Source organism: Prunus avium, chromosome 8 (assembly GCF_965620075.1).
Source record: "Prunus avium chromosome 8, drPruAviu1.hap1.1, whole genome shotgun sequence".
NCBI lineage: Eukaryota > Viridiplantae > Streptophyta > Magnoliopsida > Rosales > Rosaceae > Prunus > Prunus avium.
Genome location: NC_142291.1, coordinates 23938015 through 23960092, shown reverse-complemented (window position 1 = coordinate 23960092; position 22078 = coordinate 23938015). Strand labels below are relative to the sequence as shown.

The window sequence follows — 22078 nt, the reverse complement described above, 5'->3', positions numbered from 1 at the left end:
TGTGCTAACTTTAACAGAGCCTAGAGTGGTTGTTACATTATGTGTGACTTCTGTTTGCTGAGCTGAGACGAGACGAGACTTGCCTATGGTTCAGGTATGTCGGAGCTAAGCTTTCATTAATTTCGACAAATTTGTTGTTTTTGAAGTATCGTTTTGGATGAGGTTTTCTGTGTTGCTTGGGTTGTATGTTTGGTTTACTGGTTTTAAGGTGTAGATTCAACTTTCAACTTCTATTGGATGATTTCATGATCTGGGAACATGGGTTTCTGTTAGATGAAAATGAGAATTAAATTTTTTGGCCATCTCTTGTCGTTATTAGGTGAAATTATTATCTTTCAGTGTCATTTTTGTTGATCTAAGGACAAATTCATTATTTTATTAGGCTGAAATTTTCCCATCTTAAGAAATCAAAAGATTTAGGATGAATTTCCTTTTGTTTCACAAGCCAAATAGATTTACTTCTCTTGCTTTCATTGGCATCTGAGTTTATTCTCCTCTTTTTCATTTCGCTTGCAGCTGTAGTTTCCTCTTCCCCTGTTTCTTGCTTGCACAGATCCATGAACTCAGTTTCTTTTCTATTTGTTGTCTATATGAGTTGGTGCTGGAAACTGGAAATTGATGCTGCTGGAAACTGGAAATTGATGCTGGAAACTGGAAATTGGGAAGCCTTTCATTATGAACTAATTTTGGGCAGCTTTTCATTTCTTAGTTTTATCATGTATTCATTTCTTATGAACTTTTTGAATGTTTGTTTTGATGGATATTGTGAACTTAGAAGCATACTGGAAACTGGACAGGTTTTGATTAAATGGAAATTATGAACTTGTATTTTGGGCATCCTTTCATTTCTTAGTTTTATCATCTTGTATTCATTTCTTATGAACTTTAGAATGTTTGTTTTGATGGAAATTGTGAACTTAGATGCATGCTAGAAATTGGACAACTTTTGATTAATGGAATATTGTTGTGTTAGCCTTTGATGGAATGGAATGATATAATGGCACAATGTTAGCATTATAATGGAAGAGCAGGTTGAAAATGCATGGTTTTGTTTTAGGCACAAACCGGCCGAACCAATCCGAACCAAACCGATTACAAGTGGTTTGGATTGGTTCGGTTTTCATTATAGTTTTAGGCTAATTCGAACCAAACCGGACTGTTATTTTCTTATTGATTCAGCTGTGGTTTGAGAATAAAACCAAAACCAATCCGGACCGTGCCCACGCCTAATATTAAGTAATGTTATACTCTAAATAGGGAACTTGTTTTGGGGATTAATTAAGAAGCTCATAGAATTGAGAGAAGATGGAGAAGAAAAGGAGAATGTATGAAAAAGAACTTGAAAATAAAAAATTATTTGAAATTGCTTTTACGTTTTTGTTTTCAGTTTATGTACCATTCCATTCCATTTTATTACCCTCTTATCCATCCCTCTTTCATCCCTTATTTCTCATTCTTTCATTTAAAATTTTCCCTTCTATCTTTCATATATAATTTTTTTTTAAATGAAATGTTTATCAAATAAGTCTAAGTGACAATGATGTAAAACAGATGGCGGAAGCAATTGAAGAGGAGCTGGAGCGACGCGCCCGCAATGACAAATCGGATAAGCTACAGATTTGGGCTCCGAGCTCAGAATTGGGCCCATGACCTGTCGAGGTTCTCTCATATTTCCTGGTGGATTCCAGAGTTACATGTTTTAGGATAAGGTTTTAGTCGACCAATTGTCACGCTGAGTCAGACAAAATGTGCCTAATGCAAGAATGATAATTATTCTTGTGACGCAATTCTTGAAGATACAACCAAATTATAGGAATCGATGTGCGTCATTGGAAAAGGAAGTGACAATTCACATAACACATAAAAGCTGCAGGACAATAATTAATTACACTAACAACTCCCTAAGGTTTCTTGTATTTTCACACAAAAAAAACCCTTAGGTCTGAAAAATTACACGAGCACTCCCTGAGGTTACAGTTTGTCTTCACAAAACCCCTTTTTGTTGATTGTTTGTCCAAAAATTGATGATTTCATTGAAAAAAACTTATGCAAATGAAAAAATTAACCTCAATGAAGTATATGCAATCTAATCTGAAAGGCCAACTTTGTCATTTGGAGAATTTTTTTGGGTATAAAATCATCAATCTTTGGATGAAAATCAATGCAAAAGGAGTTTTGTGAAAACAATTTAAAACCTCAGGGGGTGTTCTTATAATTTCTAAAACCTCAAAGAGTTTTGTGAAAAAGCCGAAACGCTCAGGAGGTGTTAGTGTAAATAACTCAAATTTGAACCTTAATTATAGGAACTCTATGTGGTACTAAGTCACTCATGTATCTTACCATTCAATGTATAAAGTGTAAATTTTTTTAGTAAATCATTATAAATAAATTATTATGGTGTCTTTAATCTTCTTTCATAAATTACTACATATTTTCTACACTTACACTGTCTGTCAGCTCGTTATATAATCAACTTAAATCAGTTAATTAACCCATCATGCAATGCATTTCCTTCCAATTTTTTGTGATAAAGTAATAGATAATTGACTAAATAAACATCCTCCAAGGTTTCAAGAAAAAATTTCAAGTTTTTCTTACACTTTCCGTGGTTTTTATTCAATTTTTATTGATATCGATAATATCCTGATATTTCCATCGAAGTTTCTGTGTTTTTGGACTACCAATATTTCCGAAACTATCAATATTTTCAACCTTGCTTTTGAGCAAAATTAGGCTACTTTTTTATATATTAAATTTAATAAAATGCTTATTATTAAAACCATTTTTTCTTTGTTTTTTCTTTTCTCAAAAGATGGGGTGGGTTCATAGAAACCTGTACACCCCAATTGGGAGAGGGGGAAGCTTTCACAAAGGAGAGGTCACATATACCTAAGCGCTCACACACTCATAACCACTTAATTAATGTAAAAAAGCAGCCATATTTGTGTAAAAATAATATCGCAATTTCTGTTATCTGTAAAAATGAAACTAGTTAAAGAACTAGCAATCCTAATCAGGGACGTACCCAATAAGGTAACTTGTTTTTTTTTTTAAGCTAAATTAATACTCTAGCCTAAGTCATCTAAATAAATATTATTAACTATTCCCATTAGGATAAGGCTGCCCACCCAAATAAAATATTACTAATCCCACTAGGACTAGGTTGACCAAGCCAACAAATAAATAAAAAGAAGTAAACCCCACACCCTACGTGAAAAAACATTAGACTCTCACAAACATTCCCTCTCTCCTTTACCAAAAAAAGGAAAAAAATAAAAAAACGAATTCCTTCTATTGCATCTGCTAGCGGCTAATTCCCGCTCCTCGACAAAAAGGAAAATTATGCATGTCCTCAGACTTAATTAAAGCACACTAAGGTAATTTTTCATTCTTCTTCTTCTTCTTTTCTTTTGAAATTTTGGGGATTATTTAGGGTATATGAAGTATCAATTGGGGATTTACAATTAAGGTTTATCAATTAGTTTTTTTATCTTGGTGTTCTTGCTTGCTTGTATGAATTGTCAATTGGGGATTTTAATTAGATATTTAACTATTTAAGTATGTAATGTTTTTATTGAAATTTTTGTTGGTCTATATGTTTACATCTTCTATATATTATCCAATAGGTTATACTTTATAATGTCTGTCAACATCGTAATGTTAAGAGATCAAGGACTATTCAAGATTTTTTTAAGAGAAACAATGATGAATCATCAACTAGCATGCCTTCGGGTCCTTCTCTGTCTCCTCCAATTTGTGAGGAGCAACCTCCTTCTCAACCTCAAAGAATTGAAGATGAAAACGTAAGAGTCGAGTATCATCAAGAAGTTAATACCAATTCTCTCGAGCGTGATCCCGGATTACGTCCTCAAATAGACACATATCCACCTAATGAACGTGATAATGTTCGAAGAGCATATATTCTCTTAGGACCATGTCAACCACAATTAAAGGAATTTCCATCACACTTAGAAGGGAAACAAAAGCGTCGATTTGTTGGTAGTTGGTATAAGCAATACCATTGGCTTGAGTATAGTGTTCATAAAGACAAAGTGTTTTGCTTTCCATGCTTTCTTTTTGACATTGATCACTTACATAAGGCATTCACTATAGAGGGATTTAGAAGTTGGAGAAGAGTTGGTGGAAAAGAGTGTGTTTTCCTTATTCAAATAGGCAATATAAATTCACCACATCATTTTGCTATGCAAAAGTGGATGGATTTAAAAAACCCGTCTCACCATATTGTCAGAGTAGTGCAAACCCCACAAGAAGTTGCAAAAAACCGGTTGAGGCTTACAACCACAATGGAGGCGATTAGGTATTTAGCAAATCAAGGAATGGCTTTTAGAGGTGATGATGAATCTTATGACTCCTCTAATCGAGGCAATTTCATTGAGTTGGTGAAGGCTTTTGCAAGAATGAATGTAAACATTGAAAAAGTTGTGTTACAAAATGCTCCCTTGAATGCCCAATATATTTCAAATAAGGTACAAAAGGAGATCCTAAGTATCTATTCTACCAAAGTGAGAAAAAGGATACGCGATGAAATTGGGGAAGATGGGAAATTTTGTATTCTTGTTGATGAAGCGCTAGACGACTCTAAGAAGGAACAAATGGCTATTATCACAAGGTTTGTTGGTTGTGATGGGCATATTCAAGAAAGGTTTTTTGATATTGTGAGTGTTCATGATACTAACTCCTCAACTCTTAAAAGTGATATTTGTAAAGTTCTTGGCAAGCATAATCTTTTAGTGAGCAATATGCGTGGTCAAGGATATGATGGTGCTAGCAATATGCGTGGTGAATGGAGTGGCTTACAAGCGTTATTTCTCAATGATTGTCCATATGCATATTATATACACTGCTTTGCTCATCGTCTTCAATTAGCTTTAAATGGTGCAGCTAAAGAGGTAGGACTCGTTTGGAGATTTTTTTCAATGTTGAATAACATTGTGAATTTTGTTGGTGCTTCTGCCAAACGCCATTCTGAGTTAAAATTAACCCGACAAGCTGAAATTGAAGAATTACTAGCTGCTAGAAGACTTGGGACAGCTAAAGGGGCTAATCAAATTCGTTGTTTGCAACGACCTGGAAGTACTCGTTGGGGGTCACATTTTAATTCTATTAGGAGTTTGATTGATTTATTTGGTGCAACCAAGACACTTCTAACAGATATCAGTCATAATGGACCTACCTCACAATTTCGTGGCGAAGCAGAAGGTATTAAAATATCTATGTTATCTTTTGACTTTGTTTTTGCCTTGAAATTGTTGGACAAAACTATGAGATTCACTGATTTTCTTTGTCAAGAACTTCAAAGAAAATCTCAAGACATTGTAAAGGCTTTGAATTTGGTTGCAAGTACAAAAATGGAGCTTGATGAGTTGAGAAATAATGGTTGGAATGATTTTATACAGAGTGTGCAATCATTTTGTGAAGAACATGATATTAATATGCCTGATATGGGTGCCCGTCATACAATAGGCACTCGCCGTTCTTGTCAACAAAGAGATTGTATCACAATTGAGCATTATTATCATATTGATATATTCAATGAGGTAATAGATTATCAGTTGGGGGAGTTAAATACTAGATTCTGTTGGCTGCGCAAATCTCACGGCCTGGGGTTCCAGGGCGAGGGGATATGCGTTAATACGTGGCTTCCTTCTTTTGGATGCGGTGAGGTTGTGCGCGGGGGTGCCAGCACGGTCTACCGTGCGTCGAGATGGTGATGTAGATGAAAATGGTTAAGTGGTGCGCCTGTTTGGGTTCGACTTTTAATCAAACGATTGTGACCGAGAGAGGAACTGATCTCAGCCGTCAGGTTCACGGCCTGAGCTACAAGGCCGTTTAGTGGTGGTGTGGATGGTGGATTTTGGGCGTTGCTCAGTGAGCGACGGTTGTATGATATATGGGGTGAATGAATGAGTAACAGAGATGGTGCTCCGGCGTCTTGAAAATCAAGGGTCGTATGATATATTGATGAACGGATTTTCCTTACAAACTAACACTACTCCTAGGAAAGCAAATAAAGATATTGAAAGTACATTACATGAAAATATAATTTGCTCCGTGGGAGGCTTTGGTTTGGTGTTTGAACCCTTTGAATGTAGCTTGAACTTGGTATTTATAGGAAGAGTTCTTGGAGGAGTAATCGAGGTTGAAAATCCGCATGGTGGAGCCTGATCAAAGCAAGTGGGTAGTCCAATCGACATTTGGGATCGTGAAGCATGGTGGTGTGACCCCATGAATCCTGGTAAATCTCGGCTGCCGCCCTGATCGTGGGTTCTACGCTTCTGGCTGTAGGGACGCATTTAATGCCCTTGTTTGGTGGTTGGTGATCTAACCTCAATTTGTAAGAATGTTTGTGAGCATGTTGGCGCCTAACCACTCTGATTTCTGTCACCAAATCCTGACTTTAGTCACTTCCCTTCTTCCCTCGTGCATTAAATGCCCTTTTGCGGCTAGTGGGTTTGCTAGTCAGAGGCGTTACTTCATTAAATGAAGCGTGGGACCCTGCTGCCATGTGACGATTTGACTCTTAATATCCTCGGCCGTGTCCCCTTCGTCCCTCGGCTTCGGCCTGTCGATATCGTGTTTGCAAGGCCGAGATGACTATGCCTTCGCAATTTTTCCTTTGTTTTGAGGAAGGCAAAAGTGATGCGTTTTGGATTGCGAACAGGTGCTGAGGCCGAGGGGGAAGACCCCTTTGATCAGTGTACGACCGTGACTTATCAGGCACAAACAGATTCCTGGATGGGACTGTGGAACTCCTTTCTCTTAGCTCAGCATTAGATCCTCGTGATGCTTTCAAGCGATTTAACATTGATGATATATGCACTCTTGCTGAGAAATTTTACCCTTTAGATTTCACTACAACTGAGTTGCATGCTTTAAATCAGCAATTGGGATTTTATAAGATTGATATGGATCACATTCAAGCCTTCAAGAATATTGATTCCATCCCTATATTACTTGAGCGCTTAATTGAGACAAAATTAGCAGAAACATACTACTTGATTGACAGATTGATTCGTTTGGTGCTAACTCTTCCTGTGTCTACAGCAACAACAGAACGAGCATTTTCATGTATGAGACTTATTAAAAATTGACTTCAAAATAAGATAGGTGATGAGTTTCTTGCTAATTGTATGCTACTTCATATTGAAAGAGAATTAGCTGATAATATAGATAATGAATCAATAATTGGTGATTTTAATGCTGTGAAGACTCGAAGGGTGCAACTTATATAAGTGTTATTTGAGGGGTAAGGCTCATTATGTCCCCCCCATGTATTTTTTTGTTATCAATGAAATTTACTCGTACCGTTGAGTTTTCAATAGGTTTGTATGTAAGGTAAATTTAGCCCACGCCATTTTGAAATCCTGGGTCCGTCCCTGATCCTAATATCACAATTCCTAAGCATGCCATCCTCATGAGGCAATTGAAGGAGCATCATTAATTAGTTTGTGAGAGATTGATGGTACCTGGGGGTAGGGGTGGTGGGGATAGGGGTGGGTAGGGGCAGTTAACTTGTGAATTAACCTCATATTTTAATTTTAAATTGGATTTTAGATTTTTTTAAAGTTACTAGCTTTTTAGTTTTTTTTAGTTTTTGGTTCAAAGGTTTAGGAGTCTGAGAATGAGTTTGAAATTACATTCGACTATCCCAAGAAGTTCAATCAGCGAACCAAATGGGTGGTCTAGATGGTACCATATTAAATCAAATAAAAAAAAGAATGCATTTAATGTTAAATTGTAATTCTAAATTGTTAATAGGGGCAAAATGGTTATGAAAAAGGTGCATTTAATGTTGTCTCATATTCCTATGGTTTCCCATGGGAGGGGAAAATGAAACCCAAAAGGGGAGGAGGGTTTCATTTTCCCCACTATTTTCCCTTGTGCTAGGCAACCATTTCCCATACCTAGTCTTACAAAACATGGGAAATCTTCCCAAGTCCCATTTTCCATAACACCTCCTAAATGTAAAGACTCGAAATCTCCTAAATCATCCGAAACATGTGTTAATGTATGAATTTTGAGTATTTCTTTTGGCTTCCCTTGACAATTTTGTAATACGATTTTTATTGTTTTTATCAAGCTCAAGTGTAGATTAAGAATAGCTTCTCTAGGTGTTCTTAACTAACAACTATCCTATGGAGGTTCAAGCAAATTGACAAAGGTAAATTGTGCATTTTATCGCATTCCATTAAATTGATTTCATTAAATTGATTTCATAAAATGATATGACTAGTCATCTGTTTCTCGTATGACTAGTCATCCTTGCTCTATAGGATTTCCAGCTAGATAACCAACTTTTTTGTCCTATTCTCCATTCCCTCTCTGCTGCCATGTGTCGATTCTGACCTAAGGAATTTTGTGTAAAACCCTCTGTATTCCTCTTTTGGTAGCTGTGACTTTGGGAGGCAAGTTTTGGAAAGTTTCTTTGCAAACTTTCGCTTCTTCCTCTAGAGTAACCTTCATATTTTTCATCCTTGAGTTTTCCAAATTGTTTCTTTTTTAAAACTACATTTGAAAAATGAAAATATGCATCTAGCTAATTAAAACACTCTCTCATTTATATCTAGGTCAGATTCAAGACTGATTTCTTCAAGAGTATGGTTTGTTGAAGAAATTGATCATTTTCCTTTGAATCCAAATTTTGGTTTCTGTCTGAGTAAGAGCTTGCAAGTTAGTGGCATGGGATGAAAGAGCTGGAGAAGGAGCTGTCATTGCCATGAAGAACTGAGCTTCAAGCTTTGCTAAGTTGGAGAAGAAGATTGCACAAATGAGGTATAGCTCATCTTCCTAAATAGATCTAGGTTTTTCTTGAGCTTGCTTGAGTTCCTTTGTAAGAATTATTTTCTACTTAGTGGATTGCCTAGTCGGTTGATGACCCCAGTTTTTCTCAGTGATGGGTTTCTAGGTGAACAAATTTCTGGTTTGCATATCTTAATTTTCTAGGTTTGTGTTCTTGACAGTTGACTAGTCATCACATGTATTTCTGGGTTCGTGTTCTGGTGGTTGACTAGTCATCTTTTTCTGTTGTCTGATGCTTACTTGATTATGATGCCTTCACACACTTTCACCATAGTTGTTGCTAGTACAGAGGATGCCTAGATTGATGGGTCCTTCTGAGTACCTAGGTTTTCACTAGTAATTCTCTAGGCTTGCAAGTACATATTGATATGCTTTGTGTATGTTCTTGGTTATGATTATTCATGTCTGACAGTTGACTAGTCATAAGAGTATTGGTCAAGGTCTAAAGTGTGTGAAGTTTGTTGTGGTTTTGTTTAAGTGTCATTTAATTTACCCCTCATCACCTAAATGCCAATTTCAACATGAACAAAAGATTAAACTAGTTGAACACCCCAAACATGATGTAGAATACCCCAAAACAAGATGTGGAGTATCTTCACCTTCGCAGACACCACCAAATGCGAAATAAACTTCCAAAAAGGTCAAAATTTAATAAAAACAACATTTAATTAAGAGTTTACTTATTGATATAATCCACATATGCATGTGTTGTGTGTGTATTATGGATAAGTGGGTGTTCTAGAAGGCTTTTAATTATGGCCAACACTTTTAAAATATATTTGACATCATGTTAAAGTTGAGATACATCCCTCCTCGAAGTAGCTATAAATAGGAACCACTTCTTTAATATACAACCACTCAACACACTCTCGTGGCCTTCCTAATTTACATCTTGTAATAGTGCGTATACTCATCATCATCTTCTGAGTTAAGTTTTAAGCGATGGCTCCACTTGTTGCTACACAAACCATGGAGACATTGAAAGTAACAAGCGTCAAATCACGATGCTTCTGATAATTCTGATGAGTCTAATGGTTCTCTAGTTTTTTTAGCTAGAGTTATGTTATAAGATATGTCCTAGATAGGGGGAGTCTTTTTGGACAGTTTGGGTGGTATATTTTTGTAATCACATTGTGGGGGTCATTTTGTCTGGGTAGTTCGAGGCTGGGTAGCCAGGTGAGCAGGATTGACCACATGCTTCTACGAGTTTGCAAGGAGTGAGAGAATCATAAATAATCCTGACATCGCAATGGAAGTAAGATGTGATATGAAAATGTGAGGAATTTAATATGTGAAATTTGATGTATGAATTTGATGTAGGAATTTGATTTGAGAGGTATGTGTATAAGGTTTGAGAGTATTTATTTAGAGATTTTGATAAGAGGATTTGAGGAATTTAGATTTGAGGGATTTGGATTTGAGGAATTTGACTTAGTGTTTAGAGATAACCTAGGATTGATTGCTCTGATACCATGCAAAAATATGAATTTGGTTTGAATACTTTATGTTAAGTTATATTCTTCTCCATAACGAGGTATATATAGGAGTTTACATGAGAGCTTTACAAGGAAATAAATACAGTAATTACCAATTAGGATAGTATCTCCTAATTATACAATGATTTATCAACTATATAAAATAAGAAAATAAATCTCTTAATTAATCAAGGAAATAATCTTCTTGATTAATAAGGAAGACTCACGTCAACAAAAATTGCCACTACAAGCTTCAAGGGTTATTTGCATATAATTTGCAACTTTTTAAACCAAATGGCCCACAAAGCATTACTTTGGGCTTTGTACCATCACGACTTTTATTTAAAATTATTACATTTGTCAAAGGTGCACAAATGGGAGTCACCACTTCTACCATTTATCATTATTTTATTTTATGCCTTTCTTTTTTTTTCATTTATCATTACTTTATTGATTGCTTATTTTACCAAAGACAAAAGATATATCGGGTGGAATGAAATTGTGCAATAAATGTCAAATTGCAGCCATCAAATTTCGATTTAATGTTTTATATTTGACATTAACCTTGGAGATGCTTTAAGATTACAACTCAAGCAAGAAGCCTTTTTTATAGGGGCGGAGCCACATAATTCAAGAAACACTTAGTTACAACGTGGATAACATTGTTTTGCTATTCTCTGCCTGTAATGCTATGCCATGTGGAAGTGTTATTACGCGTGTCACTATGTCAAAACGTTATTGACCAAGGATAGCGAAATAGTGATTTCCCCGTTTCAAGGCTAGAAGTGGTTGTGGCCACCAATTTTCAGAAACTCCTTTACGCTTTATATAAAACTTGACAATTTGTGTGCAATTTATAAATAAAAAATGTCAGCTATTGCCGCCCCTTCAATAAATAGGCTCTAGCTCTGCCATTGCTTCTTCAGTACTCAGTTTCTCAAGTAATCCTTTCACTAGCCCGTCAATTTTCTTATGCCAGAGATTGTGGTTTATAGTTGAAAATAAATTAAATCGGGACACTAAATGGCATAGGGCCTTTGAATCGCATATATAATAGTATGAAAGTACAGAAGATACAAGTAAAAATTCGAATCTCGAGTAACATGTGCTAGGGTTACATTATATATATCCAATACTTGACAAGAATGTCTCACTGTGAAATATCATGAATTCAGAATCGGAACAGGACAATGTATAGGAGCAACAAAGCTCTTATTCATGGCAATAAGAGGTCTCTAATGAATATGCATATATGTGTAGGCTGTAGCTTCAGTTATGCTTGACCCGCAGGTGATGTAAGCAAGGTTTCGTGAGGGCAGCAGGGCTTGCTTGAAGCTCCATGAATTTCTCATATGTCATCCCAACGTATTTTGGGGGTTGGCCTTCTCTCTCTAACAACTCTGGGATTGGTAAAGCTGGTGTGTCCAGTGAGGGTCCATGGGGCACAGCTATTGATATCCTTGTAGCTTTGTTGTTCACAACAGCCCTATGCCATATGCTCTTGTACTTCTCGTTTGTCAAAATCTGCCACAAAAATAGTCGGTACTTAATTTATGAAAATAAGTAGAGAATTATTAGTTTGTAATTCTTAGATAAGATGGGTTTTAGATTTAAAAAAGTTGGGTGTTATTTTGGTACCTGCATTTGGTCACCAATGTTAACAATAAAAGCTCCCGGAGTAGCATTCACCAACACCCATTGGTCTTTGTGCTTGACTTCAAGGCCACCCATCTCATTCTGAATGAGGAGGGTCACCAGTCCATGATCAGTATGAGGAGGTAGACCGATTGCTTTATCGGGCTGTGGGCACGCCGGGTAGTAATTTGCGGCCAGAATTTGTAAGCCACGGTCCCAGTTCATGGCCTTTGCTATGTAGTCAGCCTCCAACCCTAAGCTCTCTGATATTCCCTTCAATATTTCTGTGGCTACTTCTCGGGTTCGTTTGCTGAACTCCAGTGAAACCTCGCTGTATCCAGCAGGTTTGTAGAGTGAGTTGAACTCAGGGTGGGCTATGACCTTGAGGAAATCCCTCCAGAGATGAACTTTTTCAATGTCGGCGTTGAAGCTGGTGCCGCACTTGATTGGATCCAACAGGTTCCTTGTTTGGAACTCCTTCTTCTCCTCCTCCGGCAGATCAAAGAATCTATGACACGCGTCGATCATTGATTGCATCAGGCTCTCTGGTACACCGTGGTTGGTCACCTAATAATTCCCATATATATAATTTATGCTTAATTAGCTTTCATCATGAGAGTTGTAGATACGCATATATATGTAAACATAAGTATTTGTCTAACAACATAAGTCCCATTACTATAAATATACGCATGTACAGACAAAATAAGGTACATACCTGGAAGAAGCCCCATTCCTCGCAAGCTCTGCGCAGCTCTTGGATCACTTTTGCTCGATGATCAGGAGATCCCGACGTGAGAAGGGCAAAATCAATGATGGGGATTGAATGCTCTGGGTCGTTTGCATCGCCTTGTTCATTAGGATTTTTGGTATAGGTGTACTCAGAAGGTACAAAAGTGAGGGAAGCTGAGTCAGCTAGTGTTTTGATGCTTGCTACTTTGGGTACTTCATGGCCATTAGATGCCTCCATTGAAGTAAATGTAGGTGCCATTGAGGAGAGAGAGAGAGAGAGAGAGAGAGCCTTTGACAGTGATATTTCTGTATATCTTTGAGTGAGAGAGAGAAGGTGTTGAGCAGTTGTGGAGGTATTGGGAGAAAAGGAATGGGTATTTATAGAGCAGGATGTACTGATTTTACACGTGGAGGATTTCTACATAGGGGATGTTATTTTAATGTTGCCCTACACCACAAGGTCTAGAAATTTTATAGGAATAAGTTGGCCAAACGCTGACCAAGTTCCAAAATCTTGTCAATGCAGAATAAAATATATATGTATATATATATATTTTGTAGTTAAACCTGTATGTTCAGATGAATTAATAAATCTACTGCTGAGTGCTTTTACCGGCAGCAGATCCTTCTGCAACGCGTTTTTCTGCTTTTTTTTATTATTTTTTTTGTAATTTCTTATGTACTGCGGTGTGGTTTTTAGAAATGAGTAAAGTATCGGCATTTTTTGATAGAATGGTCAAAGTAGATTTTTTTTTCTACCTTTAAGAGTGTAAAAGAATTTTGGGTTTCTACACCCGTTGCTAATTCATTTTGGGTGGTAGGTTTACATTCTTCATGTGGATGTTCATGTGGCACATCAAAACTGCTCTCAAGTCATTTAATAATAATTGTCAAAACACAAAGAAGCAAACTGAAGTAAAACAAAACCCAACAAAGGAGCGCACCAAGGGGCGGAGCCACACTGGGATTAGTGTGGTCCCGGGTAATATACTTTTATGTATTTCTATATGTATATTATTTCAATACTTTACGTTTTGATATGTACCCACATATGTTGTGGCGGACCTATTAAGGCACAAGAAGGTACTTCAAATTACCCCCTTGCTCAGCTGGTGGTGGTGCACTCCAGGTATATAGATTACCTTATTTCCATTTTCAACATTTAAGTTTACAATGTAAATAAGGAAGTACCCTTATTTGGATTCAAATAAAAATACTAGAAAATCAAATTCCCACCAAATCAAAATATGAAAAATCGGTTTTAATCTAAAATACGATTTAGGCTAAAAATGATGGCTCATTAAGTCAATATATACTTCATACTAAAATCCCATAAAATCAAGTTTTCTTAATTGATGTGCAAGGAATAAAAGCCGCCAAAAATTATCTTGAGAAAATTATTATTCCGAAAAACCATTTTTCATCCTTAGTCAATATTTTTGCATAAAATATTTTTTCATGTATGATATGAATGCATGAAGGGACTTAAGGTTTTTTTTAATTTGTGAAATTTTGATTTTTTTTTTCTTTCTTTCTATTGGGTTTAATGGGGGAAAAAGCTTTAAAGATATTTGCTAAATCACTACTCTTTGTCTATCTCTTGCAATTTTTCTTGCTTAGAATGTATATGTCTATCCCTTTGTTGAGGACAATTATGATTGCAACCAATAAGCAAAATAATTCTTGACATATGTGATATATATACACTATTTTTCGTATGTATTGTGAGTTCAAATTTTTGATTCTTTATAATTTGTAAAAGGCCCCCACACACATGAAATCCTGGCTTTGCCACACCAACGCCTCTCAGGTTTTGTCAAAGAAGACCTTCTATGTAAACATAATCCTTTGTACAATACGAGATTTGTTCAGCATACAGTGGGCGGAAACAAAAGAACACCAATAGGAACAAAACACAAAGAAATACACCAAAGTACAATGAATTAGACTATGATTTTTAGTCTTAGCTTCATGTGTTTTTTTGTACATTTTTCTTCAGCCCCATCTTCTTTGCTCATTCCTCACAAATTTCATTTTTTATCGTTTACTAAAATAACAACAACCAAAAAGTTAAAACATCATGAAACGCTATAAGCAACGTTGCACTACTTTTATATATATATATAAGTGATATTGGGAGAGAGGGGAATCAAACTTAGGACCTTGAATATATAGATAAATGCTCTTAATTACTTAAGCTACAAACCCCTTGCACGTTACACTTAAAAAAAAAAAACTAGAAAGTGGAAGCACCACAAGTTTTACAGAAGTTAAACTTTAAAAAGCTATTAAATAAAATACATCGAATTGAGAAAATATTTTTATTTATGAAGGTATGCTTGTACTTGATCAGAAAATTACAAAATGTACAGAATGGCATTCACATTAGATTTTGACTTTTGTACGTAGTCGTTCTGTTATTTTCAAAACCCCAATTAATCAAAACAAGCCGGCCAAGAAAAAATATAATTAAGGATCCGAAGAAATGCCAAAAAAAGCTTTTTTTAAAAAAAAACATAATGGAATATATGATCTGTACGTATTAATTTTTTTTAGGAGTTTGTGTGATTGGGTCCCCACGGGTAGGTAACAGATGCTTTAGGAATCGGTTTTGTGAAAACGTTAATCCTTATAATCCCCCTATCTGTTTTTTACCTTGAACTTTTTTCAAAAAATTAATAAATAAAAATCGAACTCTTGTGGGAAAGAATGTTCGGTCCTTGAAATTTAGATACTCTATAATGTTTCTTATAGGTTAAATTGTCTCGAGAGAGCAAAATTTTAGAAAATACCTATCTGAAATTGACAAATTATCATATTGTTATTGGGATGGCTTTCTTTATAGTCTGTGTCTTTTGTACTCTTTATTATTATTTAATAAAATTTTATCGCCTTTTTGTTAAAAAACTCTTACATGATTTAACTTTCAAAACAATAAATTATTACATTGTTGTATATCTGATGACCATTTTCAAACATGAACAAAAATGATGCAATCCGCAAAGTAAACAATATTTAGGAACTTTTGAATGGGAATGTGTGTTGGATTATTCCACTTTCATTCCTCAAAGTAAACAATATTTAGGAGAAGAATTTTTCTTATGAAGGTTCCTCCACAGATTAGTTCACAATGCACGTATACACTTGCGTGCAAATTAAATGTAAAACATTTTCCTTGTTTCAAAATGAGTAGCTTCTAGAATGTTATCCCAAACCATGACATAATGTGAAACCAATTCTAACCACAAAATGGTGATCCTTCTTTTGAACTTCTAATTCTCAAGCAATTTCAACTGTCCTCGTGCCTTTGTGAGTTGACAGGAACATGAATATAAGTCAATCAAACAGCCCCATTTATTGGACTTATAAGACGAGAAAACCAACCTACGAAAAGAAAGAAAACTTAACGGCTAAAAAGAACCCTTTTCCAAATGCTAATAACAAAAAAAATGACACTTACAATTATCATTAAAAAAATATATAGTTTTTATGCGTTAAAAACAATTATTAGCACTCCCAAAAAAGATATTTTGCACTCATCTCTTATATAATCAAAAGGGGGAAATTGTGTTAGGAATTGCGGTTTGAATACCATTATCACACACCAAAAAGGGGGTTGTTCATATGGGGGTGTACTAAGTGGTAAATCTCCCTGAATTGTAACGAGACCTTTTAAGATAAAAACCCGCCCTTGAACAAAAATATATATTAAAAAAAAACCCGACAGTAACTGGTGGACTCAGGAATTTTTTAGCGGAGGTGCAATTTTGAAAGAATAAATGCTTTATTTTTTTTATTTTTTATTTTAAAGCAAGAGGGAAAGCACGTGTGCTTCTTCTTCCTCCTCTGTATGAAGTTATATTTTCTTTCTTTCTATTATTAAAAGAAAGGATGTGCTAATTAAGCTATACAAAATAATTTGTTCAGGAAAGAAAAGAAAAAGTGTGTCTGCGTTTAAGAAAAGCAGCTGAATTGCCGTCTTGAAAAAGAATTCCCAGATTGGAAACTATCTTCACCCGCAATTAATTTAAGCCAAACAATTAATTTAAAAAGAAGAAAAAGAAAGCTTGTTAAAAGTCTTTTTGTTTTATAGCCCTTTATCATTTTTTAAACAACCCATATACATCAGAGCTTGTTAAAATAGATTTTTTTTTATTTATTATTTTTTGTAAACCCTAGTTTAAAACGACGTCGTTTTGGCTAGGATTTTAAAACATTTATAAAAAATTATATAAAAAAAAAACACGTTGCACGCAGAAACAGCCCAGCGCCTTCAAACCTTGGTTAAGGCAATTTGTTGAACACATGGAGCGGACCACGAAACCGCAACAGAGGGGCAATATGCAGCACATGAAGAGGCTTTTCTGGTGAGAGGATGTGTAGCTGCACCTCCTTGAACCTTAATAAGTCCGTCAGTATCGACAGTTACCAAAGAGAAACACCACTAAAAGATATTTACTACAAAATGACACTGAATATATACATGGCAACCAAATAAATAAATATAAAAAACCCTTCTACCGAAAGATAAATTGTTAAATATCTTTTTAGTCATTGCATTTTAATTTGGAACATATTTTTGTTATTGTGTTTCGATTTTAGCCTCTTTGTTTTTTTGTCAATGTTTAGAAGGGGGAGGGAGGAGGTGTCAATGGGGTTCCAACTTGAGACCACTTATATGCAGACAAATACTCTTACCACTAAACTATGGACCGTTGGCTTGAGTTTAGCCAATTTAGTCACTCTATTCGGCAAAGTTTGCATTTTGAGTCACTTCGCATGAAAAAAATATTTAAAACATGTGTTAACCAATTAAAATTAATATATAAAAATATTATTTAAAAACTTGAGAACTTGTATTAATACCCAAAAACAAACCATTAAAAGATACGATCTATTATTTTGTCCTTTGGATGTGGTGGGGTGCCCTTTTCTTAAGAGCAGTCACCTCGAGTTGTCCTACGGTGTCCTTTTTGTGTAGAATGTCACATCCTGGATCGGCTCCGCCGTAGCACGATATTGTCCGCTTTGGGCCTCCCCTCTCTGGCCCTCACGGTTTTGTTTTTGGGTGCTCACGACCAACTTCCCAATGGGTCACCCATCCTGGGATTGCTCTGGCCCCCAACTCGCTTAACTTCGGAGTTCCTATGACTCCGAAGCCAGTGAGCTCCCAAAAGGCCTCCTGCTAGATGGATGCGGGCACATCACCCCCCTCTCCGTTGGTCGATGTGGGATCTTACAATCCACCCCCCTTAGGGGCCCGACGTCCTCGTCGGCACACTCGCACCACACGGCAGAGTGGCTCTGATACCAAATTGTCACATCCCGGATCGGCTCCGCCGTAGCACGATATTGTCCGCTTTGAGCCCCCCCTCTCTGGCCCTCACGGTTTTGTTTTTGGGAGCTCACGACCAATTTCCCAGTGGGTCACCCATCCTGGGATTGCTCTAGCCCCCAACTCGCTTAACTTCGGAGTTCCTATGACTCTGAAGCCAGTGAGCTCCCAAAAGGCCTCGTGCTAGATGGATGCGGGTGTGCACATATAAGGCACATCACCCCCTCTCCATTGGTCGATGTGGGATCTTACATAGAAAATAGCAAAAGTGAAAACAAAATATGCAGGTGGTAAGTGGATTCAAAGAGGTTGGAGTTGGAGATAAGGAATGGAGAAGGAAATGGCAATTCACGTGTTTTGAATAATATTATTAGAGTGGTGATATTTTCACCCTTCTCCTAATTCTCCGTCCCATCCACTTTATCTTCCTATCGACTATATAAATATGAAAAAATACAATCCTAACTTTCCACCCACTATTATCTTTCCAGTCACCATGTAAATAATAATATATTATTAATTAAGTAATAAACAATATAAAATACTATAAATAAAAAAAAGACTCTTTGTCTCTCTTTTACCCGATCCCCTCCCCACATTCTCTGCAAGTAGTTCTTCTCTTTTACAAATTTCAAAACACCTACCCATCAAACCCACCCCCAACCGCCCAGCACCCTAGCCACAAAACCCAACCCAGATGTTGTGCTTCATTCTCTCTCTCTCTCAGTTGAGAGGTGCAGATATTTGAGAGCCTAGAATTGCTAGGTTGATTCAAATCTCAGTTAAAGGTCGTTTCATATTATTGATACTGAAAATTCAGGTGTGGGTCTGCTTGGGATCTTTTGCTTGTGGGGTGGTGACAGTTGCCATGTGGAGATGGGAAATTCAAGGGAAATAAATGAGTGATGTAAATTTGACTTTTTTTTTTTTTGGGAAAATAGTAAGGTTTCATTCAATTGTCAAAGGTTACAAACTTGAGTGAGTAAACGTGGCCTTATCAAAACCTTGCCTAAGAAACCCCAAAAGGAAAAACCTAAGACGAAGGAAGAAGAATACCACACGCTCCATAAAGGCTACAAACAAAAAACTCAAAACAAAACCATTAGAGCCTGTAAATTTGACTAAACAACTTGACCATTAGAGCGTGTAAATTTGACTAATTGAACACTAGGTTTAAGAGAAGAAGTTCCAGAATATAGTTTATTTGGTCTAAATATTATTAAATTTTGTATTATATTTGGATTTTTTTTTTCTTGGATTTGAATTGTTCTGTAGACACTGTAATAATTGTTCGTCTTAGAGCAGGTGGCCTTGAGTCATTGCAGTCTAGAACATAGATAGAAGGTGTCTCAGAAGCATCAGAAGGGAAATGAAATGTAACTTTCCACGTTATTTTCTTCATTTCAGCAACTTGACGCCAGACCTTTCGTCAGATGCAGGAAACTTGATGTGCATCCCACACGTGCATGTTCTTACATTAACTTTGTTTAATGTAAGCAGTAGGCCCACACGTGCACGGTGCATCCCAAGAAAGATTTAATTTGTTCTAATTTTATATATAGATTGTTGGTCGTCAGACCTTTCCTCACATGAAGAAACTTGACGCCAGTAGAGGATGGCGGACAGAAGAAGATGGGAGGGATTAAGAATCTGTCTATTGTCGACTTAGCCATGAAAAAAGAAGATTAATACTAATTTTAATATCTGAATTTTTTTTATAAATGAAAATATCTGAAAACTTGTTTGGTATTAAACTTCAAAATTATTTTTAAATCTTAAAAATTTGAAACCACAAAACGAATTCAAGAAAAATGCAAAATTGAAAACAAGGAGAGAGGGGGAGAAGGAAAAGAATCACAGTGAGTGTACCTGAGGTCATGGTTGATTCAAGATTTAAAGCCAATTGGGTGAAACTTACATATTAAACTTGACAATACAAGTGAAATTTTTTTTTTTGGGTCAAACAAGTGAATTTCATTAATAAACATAAAAAGACACATAATCAGGGATGTAATGAGTGTTATCCTAAAATGCATCTCTATACGTAAATACAAGTTTAACAAACACAAAACCACAAGTAAATGCAATGCAATACAAAACAACACTATTTAAATCTAAAATTTTACCCTACAAGAAGCTTAGCAGTCTTAAATTCTTCAATTATCACTGCATTATTGATATTATTAGCAAACTCTCTTTCATAAATGTTTTAGGTATCCAAGAAAATTGACAAAAAAAAAAAAAAAACAAGAACGATATTTGCTTTAAAATAAAGAATTTTGAATTAAAACTTTCACACGTTAAGTACAACCCATTAACTCTCTCGAAAAAAAAGTATAACCCAATAACACACTAAAATGCCTATTAACAAGTTCATAAATAAAACAGAAATATTTTTGCTCACCACTTTAACCAAAGGTGTATCCTCATCATTCTTAATACTTGACGCATGTCCATAGGCATAACTATGGTGAACTTTTTACTTTGTATTATGTAATCACGGTTATGCATATGGACACGTGTCAAGTGTTGAGAAAAGGTGATAAGAATACACATTGGATAAAAGTGATGAGCAAAAATGCTCTCTAAATAAAACCATTGACAACCCAACTCATTAAAAAAAACAAAAAAAGTCTAAACATTAATGATTTATGGTATGGACTAATTAGTGCATCAGTTTGAAAATAATCCTCTTCCATAATGCTCTCCTTGAAGAATTGTAATGTGAGTTGATACCTCTCATTTTAAAAAAATATGGCATTGAATAATTGGGTCGGCAATGATACACAATCTTCTCTTATCCTAATTCTGTTTTGAAGTTGGGAGTTTCTATAATGTTGTAGAAGGAATCTCCTCCTTTTTAATAGGATTAGCCCCTTGACAAGTGCGGGAGCATGAGCCTTTACATTTAGAGTTTACGCATTTTTGCGCATTTCGCTTAATCTTAGTCGTTGTAATAATCTAACGATCTACAACATGACACGTCAACTACTATCAATTTAGGTTTATTTTTAACATTCTAAAACTCCAATTTTACCCTTCCAATAAAATTAAAAAATGAAAAACTGGAAACTTTAAAAAAAAAAAAAAAAAAAAAAACCAAACCCAGCACAAACTTCCCCAATGACGACCCCCTACCCCAGCCTCCTCTGGCCACCGCATTGGTCACTGGTGGCCTTTTCTTCCCTATCAACACATCTCCATAACCTGTAGAAACCAGACCCAGAAAATTCTCACTGTGAAACAACCCAATTGACATACCCAAAAACACATAATATAACCAAATCGACACCCAATTCAGAAAGGAGTCAAAATCTAGAAAGAATTTTGACTAGAAAAAGTTTACAAGGATCCAATTCATTAGCCAATTCAGGAAGAAATCAAAACCCCAAATCAAAAGGTTGAAGCTAAAGTATACACTGGATTCCCATAGAAAACCTAAATCGAGAGCTACCTCATGGATTAATGAGATCAAACAAATCCCCACCATAAGCAAATAACAATCCAATGGTAATAGGTCAGTCTTCGCAATACCCACAACTTCTCTCTCTTTTTGAAGTTCTCCCGAGTGTAGAGCTCTCAACCTTTAAGTGGCTAAAATTCATTTGAACAGTTAAAATCGATTTGTGTATCGGACCAAAAAAACATTTCAGTTTGTGCAACACACTAGATTTTTCCTTCAAAGTCTAAAGATTGGGGAAGCCATGACCCCATCAATGGCAAAGTTGGCTGATCGGTGGAGCGGCGGTGCAACTACGCCATACCAGGAATGTTTGGGTTATGTTTCTTGGTTTTTATCTTAATTTTATTGGAAGGGTAAAATTGGACTTTCGGAGTGTTAAAACCTAAATTAATGATAGTTGAAGTGTCATGTTATATGTCGCAGTGGCAGTTCTAGCCTATGGCAGGCTGGGCTCATGTCCAGCCGAAATTTGTGTTAAAAAAATATTACCCACACTCTTCTCTCTCCTCTCTCCTCTTTTGCCTAGTTCAAATTTTTGTTAAAAAAAATATTACCTAAACTCTCCTCTCTCCTCTCTCCTTTTTTTATTCTTTTTCTTCTCTCCTCTCTATCTCTCTT

At 35.9% G+C, this 22078-nt stretch overlaps 2 protein-coding genes across 2 annotated transcripts; one reads left to right on the top strand and one right to left on the bottom strand.

Annotated features, from left to right (window-relative positions):
- The first annotated feature begins 4418 nt into the window (after positions 1-4418).
- Positions 4419-7112, top strand: LOC110770442 (uncharacterized). The gene is made up of 3 exons (XM_088245787.1): positions 4419-4800; positions 4903-5220; positions 6790-7112. Exons 1-3 carry the CDS (start codon positions 4419-4421, stop codon positions 7110-7112), a joined length of 1023 nt encoding a protein of 340 aa, XP_088101913.1.
- Positions 7113-11329: 4217 nt separating this feature from the next.
- On the bottom strand, positions 11330-12990 carry LOC110770445 (2-oxoglutarate-dependent dioxygenase 19-like). The gene is made up of 3 exons (XM_088246106.1): positions 12649-12990; positions 11934-12497; positions 11330-11819 (listed from the first exon to the last, which is right to left on the bottom strand). The coding sequence occupies exons 1-3, from the start codon at positions 12919-12921 to the stop codon at positions 11565-11567; spliced, it is 1092 nt and encodes a 363-aa protein (XP_088102232.1). The 5' UTR covers positions 12922-12990; the 3' UTR covers positions 11330-11564.
- Between the last annotated feature and the right edge of the window lie 9088 nt (positions 12991-22078).

Coding starts and splice junctions, on each gene's coding strand:
- LOC110770445 (XM_088246106.1), bottom strand. CDS start 12,921: ATGGCACCTACATTTACTTCAATGGAGGCATCTAATGGCCATGAAGTA. Junction 12,498..12,648: donor AGGAATGGGGCTTCTTCCAG/GTATGTACCTTA, acceptor GGGAATTATTAG/GTGACCAACCACGGTGTACC. Junction 11,820..11,933: donor ACATTGGTGACCAAATGCAG/GTACCAAAATAA, acceptor TTTTTGTGGCAG/ATTTTGACAAACGAGAAGTA.
- LOC110770442 (XM_088245787.1), top strand. CDS start 4,419: ATGAATGTAAACATTGAAAAAGTTGTGTTACAAAATGCTCCCTTGAAT. Junction 4,801..4,902: donor TGGTGCTAGCAATATGCGTG/GTGAATGGAGTG, acceptor TAAATGGTGCAG/CTAAAGAGGTAGGACTCGTT. Junction 5,221..6,789: donor ATTTCGTGGCGAAGCAGAAG/GTATTAAAATAT, acceptor CTCTTAGCTCAG/CATTAGATCCTCGTGATGCT.